We start from the raw sequence: 14001 nt of genomic DNA, 5'->3' as shown, positions 1-14001 counted from the left end.
ACGCATCAACCAGGTATTGCAGTACCTCCAGGATTGGTACACTTCCCCATCCGGGTAAAACAACAGTAGCGCTTCACTGGCAAACTTTGTAAAGTGAGAGGCAGTTAAGTCCATGCAATGGGTTGGCTTTACTGTGAGTGGATTACAGATGTGCATTGTGACCAGATATATACAAATAAATAAAACATTCTTGCATATCCAAAACATGAAGCACAGCGTCTGTGTAGAGGGTGCCGTGCTGATAAGGAGCTGAAGGAAAAAAAAAAATAAAGCAAGTGCACATGAAGCAACTAAAGGGGGTCAACACGATGAGTAATAACACTGGGACCAAGGAAACACACATTGACTTGGGGATTAGGGAAGCACGTCTCAACGTCAGCTCAATATTGTTTGATTTTGTGCAAACTATCTAAAAAACAAGCTGCGAGCAGGCATGGTCGCTGTTGCTGAACAAATGCCATCATATAAGCGCAGTGTAGTTGTAAAACACAAAACAACAAACACGAGGGAGAAGGAGGCTGCTGCAGCTCGAGGAGAGGGAGCGCGCGTTCACATATGTGCAGAGCACTGCCGCTGTTCAAAAGAAGTTGCAAAGAGTGCACAAACACTACGGAAAAATCCTTCAGAGTAAGGATACTGTAGTAGGCCAATACTCCAGGGGAGGAGTAAGACACAAGAAGGTGGGACATATACCTACAAGAACCCACAAAGAATAAAGCTTTTCAGAACGACACACACTTTAATCAATCTACAGCGAGGGCCAGGCCAAAGCCAGTTGTAGTGAATACAGCATGCCTCGAAGAGCAGTGCATGCGCACTGCTAGGCTCGACCTAAAAAGGATTCAAAAGCCCCAAAAAATCCAGATCGCTAATATAGTCAGAGGTAGCGCTGCAAATATTGCACAAAATATCAAGAAGGGGATAGTGGAGAAAGCAAAATCTGTTACCCACAACTGCCATAACCTGTCTGGCACTAACAACAAATATCTAAAAGAAGTGTAGGGTCAAAACCCAAACATAGACAGGAATAAAAAATAAAATCATATCAGAAATACAAATATGGGTGGGAACCTGTGGAACTTCATTCAAAGTGAAGTATCTAGTAAATGTTACCGCAGCAGAGTTGTTATTGTTTACGCTCATTTTATGAGTAGCAGAGGGGACGTCTGCAGCTTATTGTTGATTAGTTGATGATTTTTATTGCTCAAGCACTATCGTTGTTCAGACCTCATGCATGGCATTTACCTCAAGGTAAATTCCATGCTTGGATTGCACAAACATATTGTAGCTATTGGCATAACACATAACAGGAAAGGAATTATCAAACCACCGCATAGTGAAATCAATTCAGGTTTTCAGGAACTCCACAATATGCATGAGAAAAATGTTAATAAATTATTCATTTCAGACAGATATTATTTGCATTCTAGTTGGTTTTCAGTAGCAGGATCAGCCCAGCCCTACATCTTACCAATATACGAAAATAGTCTTAAGACACCAAGGGGTAGATGTAGGTAAATAGGATTTACTGATTCTAAAATAACAAATTTTACCGAATCGGTATTTTAGAATCGGTAAATCCTCTGTAGCTAATAATTCGGTAAAAATTACCGAATCGTTAAGATTCGGTATTTACCAAATCGGTATTTACTGATTCATTAATTGCCATTCATTCCTATGGGCCTGTAGGCCCATAGGAATGAATGGTAATTACCGAATCGGAAGCGGGCCTTTAATAGCCGGTATGGCCCACTACGGAGGGCTATAAGGCTATAATAAAGAACTGTATGTTGGTAAACAACAACTGTGTTTGTCCATTGTTTCTAAGGGACACGTTGGGGATCCGGATCTTGATTCAGTCCTTTCCCTGTAGATGAGAATAACTTTGACAGGGTTATCTGACTCTTAACATGCCATACCTGAATGAGCATAACTCAGTGCAGAGCGTAGTGAGAGACACCTACCTATTCTCCTTTTCTGCAGAGAGTTTTAGCTACATATTATTCCTCTTGGTGCTTAGGAGATCTGCCCGGATATGCTCCCTAAGAACTGGGTTCACCACACTCTGACATATCATTGAATGTTGTGTTCTAGCATTCCTTTAAATGATAAAGTACCCTGGTTAATTTCAAGTGGTCCTGTACCTGCCTACTTGCTCTGCCAGCAGTCTCGCCATGTTGCAAGTGTCTTTGGAGGAGTTCTCACTTGCCATGTAGCAGGTGGTGAAGACACGTTGGCAGAACTCCCGGGGGTCTCCTGGCGTGTAGGTGTCATCGTGCACTAGACACCGGACATCGTCTAGCACTTGCTTATCTGGGGTAGTAGAGGGGAAAAATTACCTTTTCAGTCTGGGCTCTTGAGCTAGCTATAGCATGTTACAAAAAGTAAAAGCAAATAACAAAAAAATGATTTATATGCACAATTCCATTTTATGTTGTTTCGTGTACGTATCTGTACGTATTCAAATACCTATTTCTCTAATTGTATCAGCATTTATCTACAATTTGTTTAGTTCTGTGAAAGAATTAAGTTACAACTATTTTTTTTCAACATTTATTCATCTATATACGGAAATGAACACTCAGGCACATATGACTGTAGGGTTCTCATGTTTAGGTAAGCGTTCATGTATAATACAACACAATATTAATGGAGTACACACATTAGGATGTTGAATTAATTTCAACAGCAATAAAACTAGGCCTTCAATAGCTACTTGTTTGAAAGTTGCTGAATTAACCACACTGGAATCTAAACTCATCAACAAAAGTGGAATAGTATTCTGGGGCCTGATAAAGGGTGAGAAGGGAGATACATTCATTATTTTCCAAACCTTATCACATTCAGTTGCATAGGGGTTTGCATGCAGGGACAATCATGCAAATTAGCTTTAAATCGACCATCATTTAAAAACACAACAAGCATTAGCAAAGCCCAAACGTTTCCCCAGTGAAATGGATATCATTTGTTTTTAGACGGCCATTGCGCGAGTGCAGGGGCAGAAGCCATCTTTGAACCAGTGTCATTTAAAGATGGCCACAGCAGGGGGGAGGAGCCAAGCTCGGGACCGTGATGGCTGCACTGTAGCTCGGCTCCGTCAACCTTCCTGCCTGAACCGTAAATCCTGTACTACCTCCTGCCCCGAGGAGACGCACTCGACGAAATATGGAAAGGTGAAAGGCTGCTTGCACTCACAGTTTGTCCCGGGAGCTCCTGGGTGCCGCGGATCTCGAGCTGTGCCCTTGTTTACTCCGGAGCCTCCATGGCGAGCAGGCCGGGGACTCGCCTGCGACGGTCGGCCGGAGCGGGGTATCGACGCCGACCCCCGTTGGAGGAGAGGAGTCGGCTGAAGAGGCCATTGTGCGGTTGAACCGGTGGCGACTGACCGGGCCCGGTCTGGTGGCCCGGGGGCTCAGCTGCGGGGCGCGGCCTGCCTCGGACGGGGGTTGACCGTGCAGGAGGCTTGTCCCCCCCCTTTGTTGTCCTGTCCGGCCATCTTGAAGCCCTTCGCCCGGAATCGGCGGGCGGCGCCCATGAGACGGTGGCGCCGGCTACCCCTTGTGTCTTGGCAGCCCATCTTTCTGCACCAAGATTGCCATTAGCGGGACCCGGCCAGACTCCGCTGGGCCTTGTTCGACGGCCAGGTCCGGGGTTGAGGAACGGAGCATCCTTGTTGCATCGACAAAATGGCGGCCGGCGCCCTAGGTTTCGGACCGGTTGGGGGCGGCGAATCTGGTCTGTCGACCAGCACGATGGCTGAAGACTGTGGGAGTGAACCCACGATTGGCGATGTCTTCGCTGCCCTGTGTTCCTGGCGCGCGACCATGGCCTTTGATGCAGCTGTGCAAGATAATGATTCGGCCGCCGGGCTTGTTGGGCCACCCCCCATGTATGCGGCCCGACTGAGGGAGTGTGCTGACTTCTCTCTCCCGGCTGTTACAGGGAATGCGGCCGCCGTTCACCTGAGAGTTCATACGTCTATTGCCTCGAGTCTCCAGGAGGTTTTGATTGTGGCGGACGTGGGTGAGGGCGCCACGCCGGGGTCCGTCCAGGTCAGTCTGGCCAGAGTACTCGGCGGCTGTTTGACTTGAACTGCTTTGGTGGGGTCCCACGGTTGTTCCGTGGGGGACACCTCCCCCCTTTGGTCGGCGGGACGGCACCTACGCTGTTTGCTGATCCTAAAGTGGCTCTTCGCCAGTTTGGTCCGCTGCCGCCATAGTTTGCAGTGCTGCTCGAGTTGGGATCCCCTGATTTGCACCCTTGGCCTGCCTTGTTTCGATCCTACGTACACTCCATGCCTAACTGCTTGCTGTATTCTCCTTTATTGTGTACTAAAGTAATGATCAGGAGAGGACAGGGGTGAGATAGCCTTGACTCGGCTGACTGCTAATTAAAGTATGGAGATGAGGACTGCTCGCAGCTGAAACAGTATGACCAATTCCTCTTCATGTTCCTGATGTTTGAGTCTGTGTCGATCTCGTTTCGAGATCGACACAGCCTCAACATAATCTCCTACGCCGACGACACCCAGCTGATCCTGTCCCTGACCAACGACCCCGCCGCCACCAGAGCCAACCTGCACGAAGGGATGAAAGAGGTAGCCGAGTGGATGACGACCAGCCGCCTGAAACTGAACTCGGACAAGACGGAGGTCCTCATCCTGGGCTCCTCGCCCTCCGCCTGGGACGACTCCTGGTGGCCCCCCGCCCTGGGCACCGCACCCAAACCGACAGACCACGCACGCAACCTGGGCTTCATCCTGGACTCCTCGCTCTCCATGACCAGACAAGTCAACGCCGTCTCCTCGTCGTGCTTCAACATCCTGCGCATGCTACGGAAGATCTTCCGGTGGATCCCCACCGAGACCAGGAAGACCGTCACCCAGGCCCTCGTCACCAGCCGACTGGACTACGGCAACGCCCTCTACGCCGGAACCACCGCCAAGCTCCAGAAGAGACTCCAGCGGATCCAGAACGCCTCAGCCAGACTCATCCTCGACATCCCACGCTACAGCCACATCTCCGGACATCTGAGAGACCTGCACTGGCTCCCCGTCAACAAAAGAATCACCTTCCGTCTCCTCACCCACGCACACAAAGCCTTACACGAGCAAGGCCCGAGCTACCTCAACAACCGTATCAACTTCTACGCTCCGAAACGCCACCTCCGATCAGCCAGCCACGCCCTCGCCGCCGTCCCCCGCATCCGAAGAGCGACAACAGGAGGAAGGTCCTTCTCCTACCTGGCCGCTAAGACCTGGAACTCCCTCCCGACCGACCTGCGCCTGACCCAAGACCACCTCTCCTTCAGGAAGAAGCTGAAGACCTGGCTATTCGAGCAGTAGCGGCACCCCCCCTGAGCGCCTTGAGACCCTACGGGTAAGTAGTGCGCTCTATAAATGTCTTTGATTGATTGATTGATTGATGTGATTTCTAATTGTGCTAAGGCGGGGGGTGGGAGCTGAATGTTCGACTGCATATCTCCTCTCCCACTGGTTTTTTCTTCCCCCTTTATTTCCTCTTTTTGTCTGTAGTGTTCTTTTCTTACTTTCTAATTCTTCTGTATTTCGGGTTCTACTTAGGGCGACAGGCACGCTGCCGGGGGGGGGTAGGCCGTAGCCTTCTGCAGGGGTGCAGGGTGGTGTGGGTGGGGTGGGGTCTTTATATTGTTAGTTTTTTCTTAGTTCTATGGCTCTTTTGTATCCCTTTATCGGGACGCCGTGTCCGCGCGCGTACTCCATGGGGTGTTGGCTGGCAGTGTAGGACATGACTTCTTCGCGTTAATGTTAATGATAGCACACCTACAAGTCTTACTTGCCTCGTCCCTGACTGTGGGTCTCTAGTATTGTGTGCTTTACCTTCCGTGGGGCGCGTACTGCGGCGCTGCGTTCTTTCTTTATTGTTTTTCCCATCCCTTTGTCTACCCTTCTTCTCTTTTTCCCTTTCTTTGGGTTAGTATAGTGGATGGCTATCTTTGTATTGCTGTTCTGACTTCTTTGATTTGTACCAGCACATATTCAAGTGGTGACGGGTGGACGGTGGGCAGCGGTGGGTACTGATTTGAAACGGGGAAACTATGCGTTGCCTTTGCCAATTGTTGCTATTACTTCCGATTTTCACTGCTCCTTTGTACTGCCGCTTTACCAACTGCCCGCCATAGGAATTCAGATGTCAACAGTTGCAATTGATCCTGCTATACTTCCTATTATATCATAAAATTAACCTTCTCTTATCCTGCTCCTAGCGGTAATATCGGGCCCCTTACTGTTGATTGATTGTTCATATACTGCTGAGAAACTGCTGGAGAATTTCAATTCTGAGTTTGTGCGCCTATATTGTGTTGTGGCCGGCCTGATTGGTTGTAGGCCCGTATTTGTACGCTTCTACTTGCACAATAAAGGTTTTCAATTTTTTTTTTAAAAAAAAGAAAAAAGATGGCCACAGCAGATGTGCGTAAATCTGCGGTTGGCATCTCTGCATTTTTTTTAATTGTTTTAAAGCATAAGATAATGTAGGAAAAGTGCTTGTCAGGCATGCATGGGGGCCATAATGGAATAGTTATCAAATGTATTTTAAGTTGGCAACTTGCCTACCAGAAAAGGAGCAAGTGCTGGTGCTCGTGGTGATTTTTTTTTTTTTTATAAATCTTTTTATGAAAAACACAAAATAACAATACAACAAAAAGCAAACCAAAAAGGAGAGTAATCACCAAAAAGAGCACATCACTTAAAACATATGAATCACATATACACCTAACAAAATCAAAGTAAACCATAAAAGCCACAAGTAAGCACTAAATAATATCACATCCCGAGAGGGACTCCCCATCAACATGATAATCTGCATCCTCAACAATAGGAGAGCATAAAAGCGCTCTATGCCCTCTATGCCTTCATATATCACCCTTTCAGCCTGCATGCACCAATTCATGTCTCCAGCCCAGTCTGTACTACGAGGCACGACTCCCCCTTCCATGTTCTGGCGATGTTACGCTAAGCTATGATACAGCCCAAAGTGACCCACAACTGCTCAGTGTGATTGAGATCGGTAGCGTCCCAAATGTTCAAAAGGCAGTGCCTGGGCGAGGGATCTAGTGATTTCTGGCCTATTTGGGACATAGAGGGCATAATCCTGTTCCAATAGTGTTGGAGAATCGGGCAGCCCCACCACTGGCGTAGAAATGTGCCCAAAGCGCCACAGCCACGGGGGCAAAGTGATGAGGTTGTTAATCCCATTTTAGCCAAAAATTTTACAGCATCCCTAGAAGATAGGATTCCAATAATAGAGTAACTTGTGTAATTTTACCCTACCAACCCAGTGCGGCAGTAGCCGCGTGCCAGATCGAGACGGTGGTGGAGGTGGGTGGAAATAAAGGTGAGTGCTTGGGTCCCCCATATAGCGCCCTCATATAGTTGCCTGCCGTCATATTGAGGCAATCCATCTTATATGCTGGATCCGTGATGGGGTGGTGCGCCCAATAATTAAGGACCACCAATTGTGAGGCCCAGTAACACGTTTTGATTGCAGGAAGTGTAATACCCCCATCGTACCAACTACGTTGGAATTTAGTCAAGGCGATTCGGGGAGTTCAGGGAGATTGTACTGCAATGCAAGGTCAAATATCAACAGATGAATACATGCCATCTAATCGAAACATAATGGAAACAAAATGCTTGTAGGTGGGGCAAATCTAAAAATAGGGAGGAAAGCCAAAAAATCAGGATGAGGAAAGTGAGGCAGACAAGAAAGCCATCAAAACATGAGTACAAGGTTGAGCCAAAACCCGCATATGTATTGTATTATTTTACAGAGGACTTTGACAACACACAGGTATAGAGCGGTCTTCAAATCTTGCATCAAAGATTAAGCTTTCTGCAAGAGAGACCTAAAAATTACACTTGTCAACTGATATGTCGGGATTGGAGGGAGGCAGGTAGTGGGAGTGAAGGGAGGAACACATACCTGCCAAGTAGCCTTCGGTCATATGTGAAACCTTCCCCCTGTACTTGCTTTTCCCAACCATTTGAATTTTCACTTTTAATATTGTAAGGTCTCAAACATTCCTTAGCAAAAAAGAGTTGGATGGCTGAAAGTATGATGCATGGTTTCAAAACATCTGGCCCCTCAGCAGATAGGGAGAGTTAGGGGGGCTTGGAAGGACTCCAAACCCATCGTACATGGAAGGGCATCCCCTAGTTGTTTTAACTTCTCAAAGTAGTAAATCTGCACAGCCACTGAACTAGAAGGCTTATTTCCATCTTAAGGAGATCAGATTTCTTATTCTTATTCCCTATTCTGTTTTTAGGTCGCGGCTGGCGTTGGAGCACGCATGCGCTCCTCGCCTGCGATAGCTATAGTCAACAAGTCAGTTTCAAGAAGGGGACTCGGTCCCCGCCCCTCATTTTCATTGGGTAGCATCAGTGTTTATATTCAACGCTGCCTTCCCATTAAAAAGGAGGGTTTTCAGTTGCCGCCCTTTGGCTTTTTGGGACGACCCCCAAGGACTCGGTCGCCGGCATTACAGCTGTCGTGAAGAAATTGTTCATCAGCTTGTTTATTTAACAAGCTGATAAGAAATGTCTACACGAAAGCTCTGCAGGTAAAGACGGAAAACACTTGCTTTTATAAAGAATATAAATTGTTTCTACGCACACACCCCGTTAATACAGCGGGAAATAACACATTACTTGCCTTGGGTCCATATTTCGGCTATCCGTCTGTAATGCACCCGGTGCTCATGTATAGCGCTGTGATACCTTTGTGTAGAGTTCACGCAGCCCATCCAGGATGTATGCATGTAGTGACTTGGATCCTTTAGGATTTCATCAGGCGCCATCCGTTGATGGATTGGATACCCCTCCCGGTGATGCAAAGATGACGTCACCGTGTTTTGGATTTTCGCATTTGAATAGTTGTCACATTAATCAGAAGCTGGATTGTGAAGTACCGGGGCACAAAGAGCTATCTTTTCAAAAGGACTTTGCGGAGCCCAGTTTACCAGTGACAAGATCTGCCCGACCTTGGTTTCTGCGAGTGCTACCACACTGAAGTCCACAGTGATCGAGACAGGCGCTGGGTCTGCTGGGCCGGTGGAGGCCTCTCCAACACCACCCAGAGGGCGCCTCCTCGGTCATGGGCTCTCCACCAATTTCTTTGACAAAAGCCCATCTGCCGCTGTGGTGGACGCACTTGTTGTACCAGGAGGGATGCCATGTTGCTGTGGTACGCTCAGCATTCTGCCCTTCGTTTAAGAAACAAATACTTCCCCCATTTGATGTAGCTGAAATACATGACTTTCCCTATCACATCTGCTGCACAGAAAAATATGGAACCAGGGGGTTACATTTCACCTCGTTTGATATTTTTAATATGCACATTGTCTTTCCGTTTCTTTTTCTTCCGATATCGCAATATTAATGCTCTGAACTAACTGGAATGAGTGCTCAGTGGAAAGGCTTTTTCTTTTTCAAAAACCCAACTTCCCCTAAATCTCTCTTTTCATCAATCATTACAAGTATGAATTGCAGCGTCGGCCCTGCTGTACCACAATTCTGTGCTGAGGATTGCACAATGACCTTCGTAGCACGCGCTCAAAGCACTGAGTCTCTGTAGGAGGCCACTCTTGGTAGAAATTTGTGTCACATCGTCTTTATGCTGCTGCAACCTGTTCTCCAGGGTTTATGCATGAGTTTGTGAAGTGCAATGAAAAGTAAACGATAATCAGTCACTTGATAAACTCAAAGAACAAATGTTTTATTCATAGGCAGGGTGGTAAAATAAGATTAAATTGCATTGAGTGCAATTTACCAAATTTGAACCTCTGACAGCAAGTTGGTGATATTACGCAGACCTTACCCTGATCTACGATGCAGAGAGAATATTGCGTGCTATACATCTAGGGCGATCATACTTTTAAAGCCATGCTGCTGGGCTGCGGTTTCCTGCTTCTCTTGTACCAATTGGTGAGGAGAAATTCGAAAGAGGCGACTGAATAGATTACCCCGGAGCCCTTGGTTTTAGGAGCCGCCCCTTCCCCTGCATTGGAGCCGCCATCTGGGCCGGGAGAGCCTTGTCGGACAGGCGGCGTGGGAGACCACCTTCAGTTTATTTATTTTATTTATTTAATGCATTTTTAAAAAGCGCGGACTTTACCCGAGGGTGTCAGAGCACTGTACAATAGAACAAGTTACATTACATGAGAGAAATGTTACAAAAATGGAGCGTACAAAAATAGCAGGCCACAGAATCAAAACACCGTAGGCAAAAGGAACACAATATTAAACACAGCAAGCTAAGAATGTACAAACAAATATAAAAATAAATATAACAATTTTTTTTTTCACAGGGGAGGAGCCAAGATGGCGATCGGGACGGACGCGTAGGCTCCCGGCTCCGTGAACCTCCGAGCCCCGAATGACTATCCTGCTCACCATCCTGCAATTGTGCCTCATTTTGGAGTTTGGGAATGAGCGCTGAAACTGATAGTGTAATCCCGTGCTCCCTGCCGGCCCCATAGCCGGAGAAATCCGCGACGGCATCCGGTGGCCTGAAAGACTCTGTGACCGGGACATCTGCTGCCTAACATGGCCGGACGCTAAGACAACAACAGCGGCTATTTCCACTGGCGCGGCGTCGGTCTGATGGAGCCCACTGTCCATCCGCCCGAGTTTCACCACAAAAGTCCTGATTGCCAGACAACGCGGCTGTAGAGTACCCCCGAGGCGGTGACCTGGTGGAAACCTTGTATGTATGTGGAACACAGACGGTGGGCGCCTTGACGCGATTCAGGATTCGGCCCGGTTTTCGCAGGCAGATCCCGAATTTTGGGCTGGCGTTGGAGCAGAGCGACGAAGAACACCGCAGGAAACCGCTCCTTAGGCGACCTGCCTACACTGTCCCTGCGACTCTGATAGTGGTCGCACCGAGTTGGACTCGCCTATGACCGCTTCCCTGTCCCCAGTTGCGATGGAAACTCCGAGGGGCCGCCGAGAAGTGCTGGAGGCTGCCACCCTGACTATCGATGTACAGTAAGAGGGGGACTGTGCACAGCCAAATGGTGCTGCGGTACGGGAGAAAGGGCCTGCGTTCTCTTGCGGCGACATCCTTGCTGCTATTGGTGCCTTTCGATCTGCCTGGGACCATGGCGTCCGTGAGCTGGGGAGGAAGCTGGATGGTGTCGTGTTCATGCTGGGGCACTTACGGTCGGACGACCCCCTGGTACACGAGGATCTTTCCCAGCCTGTCTCCGATGGGGGTGCTGTGGCCGCCCTTCCGTGCGGGGGGCAGTGATGACATTGGACTATGCTGCGAATTGTCGACAACTAGCCGGGGATTTGAACTATTCTGATGGTTCCCTTTCACAGCAGACGATGGTGGCTTCGCACCCTGTACCACTATCGATGTCCTCTGCTTTGCCACGGCAACGACTGGATCCTGTCCCTGCTTCTTTTAACCTTGTCTTTTCGTCCTTGATGTCGGGTACGTGTTCTGGGACTGCATTGGGGAAGATGGCCGTATTTGCGGATGACTCTGTTGGTGGCCCGCGGCATCCATTTTGTACGCTCATGTCGCCCTATGGCCTTGCTTTGGCACTTGGTTTCTTTGTGTCAGCGGATGAGGGAATTACTCGGCAGACATGCCTCCGGGGACTTGCGAGGACTGGCCAAGGATAAGCAGTATTCTTAACTGTTGACATTTCGATGGCTGGCGGGGGTGGGGGGCGCGCGCTCTTCAGATGTGTTTATTAGTGCAGTACGTTGCTAATTCTCCCCTTTCCTGATTGATTCACTTGTTTAACGTGTTGCATTATGTATCTTGGGGAGGAGTGAATCTTATGGGACGGGGTGACCGGGAGCCAGTACGGATGGCCCTCCTCCAGTTTTATATATAAAATTGTATTTTTCTCTTTTCTGATACTACATTTCGGGTACTCTCATGGGCGACAGGCACGCTGCTTGGGGGGGGGGGGGGGGGGGTAGGCCGTGGCCTCTGCAGGGGTGCAGGGTTGGGGGTTGTTTTTTTTCTTGTTTTGTCCCTTTTTCAGTTTCCATGGGCCTCTATTTTTCTCTTCCCTTCCCTTTTTCTTCCTCTTTTTTCTCCTTTCTTTTTTTGGGTCAGCATGACGGTTAGACATTGCGCCTTTTGCGCTTCCGATTGCTGGTTTTTCCTTTCTTTGCAGTCATTATTATGGTAGCCTCACGTCTATCGGGTGGGCGATGACTAGCTCGAACTTGCATGCGTGCTTTACATCCTGATGAGTGTAATTTATCTCGGACACCGAGTTTGTGCTCACCCGTTCTGTTGATACACTGTTGCGTGCATTGCTCACCCTAGGTCCTCGGTTGCTTGACCTACGTCTGATCCTTTTATTTTCATAACTTTAAAAATAACCTTACCTAATCCTGTAACTCAGTGGTCGCGTCAAACTGAAGTCCTATTTTGGCAAGCACTTAAATGACTTAACGAACGAGCACAATTTGATTGTAGCTATGTCGCTTGTGGGTGGCAAGCACTTAAATGACTTAACGAACGAGCACAATTTGATTGTAGCTATGTCGCTTGTCCCCGATACAAAAATTTTTGACACCCCAACCTTCAAAGGGCATGGGCAGGGCTCTTATATTGACCACATACTATTATCCCCAGATGCTGCTCAATGGGTTTTGTACTTCTCTATTCTTACAAGTACGTACAGTGATCATAACCCTCTCGTCGTAAACCTGAGTGGCCCACTTTTTGCCAAACGCCAGTCATGCCCCGATTATGGTAGGTTAAAGTGTGTAAATGGCAGGCGTCGCATCAAATGGACAATGGTAAACCAAGACACCTTGTATTCTAACATAACCAGCGCATGTGAGGAGGAGCTGTCTGTGTGTATATCATCTGAGTCAATCCCTGCGACCATTTTGTCCAGGTTCGAGGGGTTGGTGTCCAAAATTGGCTCCATGCTCACAGCGCCAATAAAGGGTCATAGGGAGAATAATTCAAAATGGTTTAACCATAATTGCTCAAAGGCAAGTAGGGACTTGAAATCGGCACTAAAAACTAAACCAAGAGATCACGAACTGATAAAAAATCTTCGTATGGTATATAGGAAAACAATAGCCAATAGAAAGAAGGAAATTAAAGCAAATGTTATCGAATCCCTTCTGGACCCATCTGTGGTGGGGAATAGCAGCAAGTTTTGGCAATTAATTAATAAACCCTTGTTCGAAAATCCAAATGACACAGCCACTGGCACAAACATTCCCGAGGGGGAGTGGGTGTCCCATTTTAGTGCAATATTTAGGAGCAATGAGCAATGGGAAGCTACTGATTTTTTAACTCCAACTGCGTCCCCTTTATGCTTCTCAGTAGAAGAGATTGTTAGGGGTATACAGGGCCTCACCACCAACAAAGCCCCGGGTCCGGATGGTTTACCACCGGATCTGTTCAAGTCCAATATCCCGTTTTGGGCACCAGTTCTTACGGCTGTAATAAATGCAGCGGTGACAACTGGTTGCCCAAGAACTTGGGGTCTCTCGACCATAGTACCCATTTTTAAGAAGGGTGATCGCAGCAGTCCGTTGTGTTACAGGCCAATTTCTTTATTGAACTCAGTAGTTAAAGTGGTGGGGGGAGTAATCCTCAATAGGTTATCTTTTTGGGCCAAGGAAAATAAAATCCTTTCTCCCATTCAATATGGGTTTAGACCGGATCACTCAACCATCACGCAGTGTCTGAACCTTTACCTTATTCTGAGCAAGTACACACTGGCTAGACAAGGCACTGTCTACATGGCCTTCATGGACTTGTCGTCCGCATTTGACTGTGTAGACAGAAGCCTACTATGGGCCACCTTGCTGAGAATGGGCGTAGAGAGGGATCTAATTAACTTCCTTGCTGATTTACATATAGACACTAGGGCGAATGTCCGCTACTCCCAAGACCTTAAGGTAACGGACGAATTCAAAATTAATCGGGGTGTCCGCCAGGGATGCATTTTGGCCCCATTTTTATTTAA

General features: G+C 47.8%; 1 protein-coding gene across 1 annotated transcript in view; it reads right to left on the bottom strand.

Annotated features, from left to right (window-relative positions):
- The window catches only part of NADSYN1 (NAD synthetase 1), a 217194-nt gene that overhangs the window by 54034 nt on the left and 149159 nt on the right, over positions 1-14001 (bottom strand). The window contains exon 14 of the mRNA XM_086959527.1: positions 2145-2313. Within this exon, the coding sequence (XP_086815653.1) occupies positions 2145-2313 (169 nt within the window). The remainder of the gene's footprint in view (positions 1-2144; positions 2314-14001) is intronic.

The sequence above is a fragment of the Lissotriton vulgaris genome, chromosome 2_2, assembly GCF_964263255.1.
Source record: "Lissotriton vulgaris chromosome 2_2, aLisVul1.2, whole genome shotgun sequence".
In the NCBI taxonomy this organism is placed as follows: domain Eukaryota; kingdom Metazoa; phylum Chordata; class Amphibia; order Caudata; family Salamandridae; genus Lissotriton; species Lissotriton vulgaris.
The sequence above is the reverse complement of the archived record's forward strand: the minus strand, read 5'-3'. Positions and strand labels throughout refer to the sequence as shown.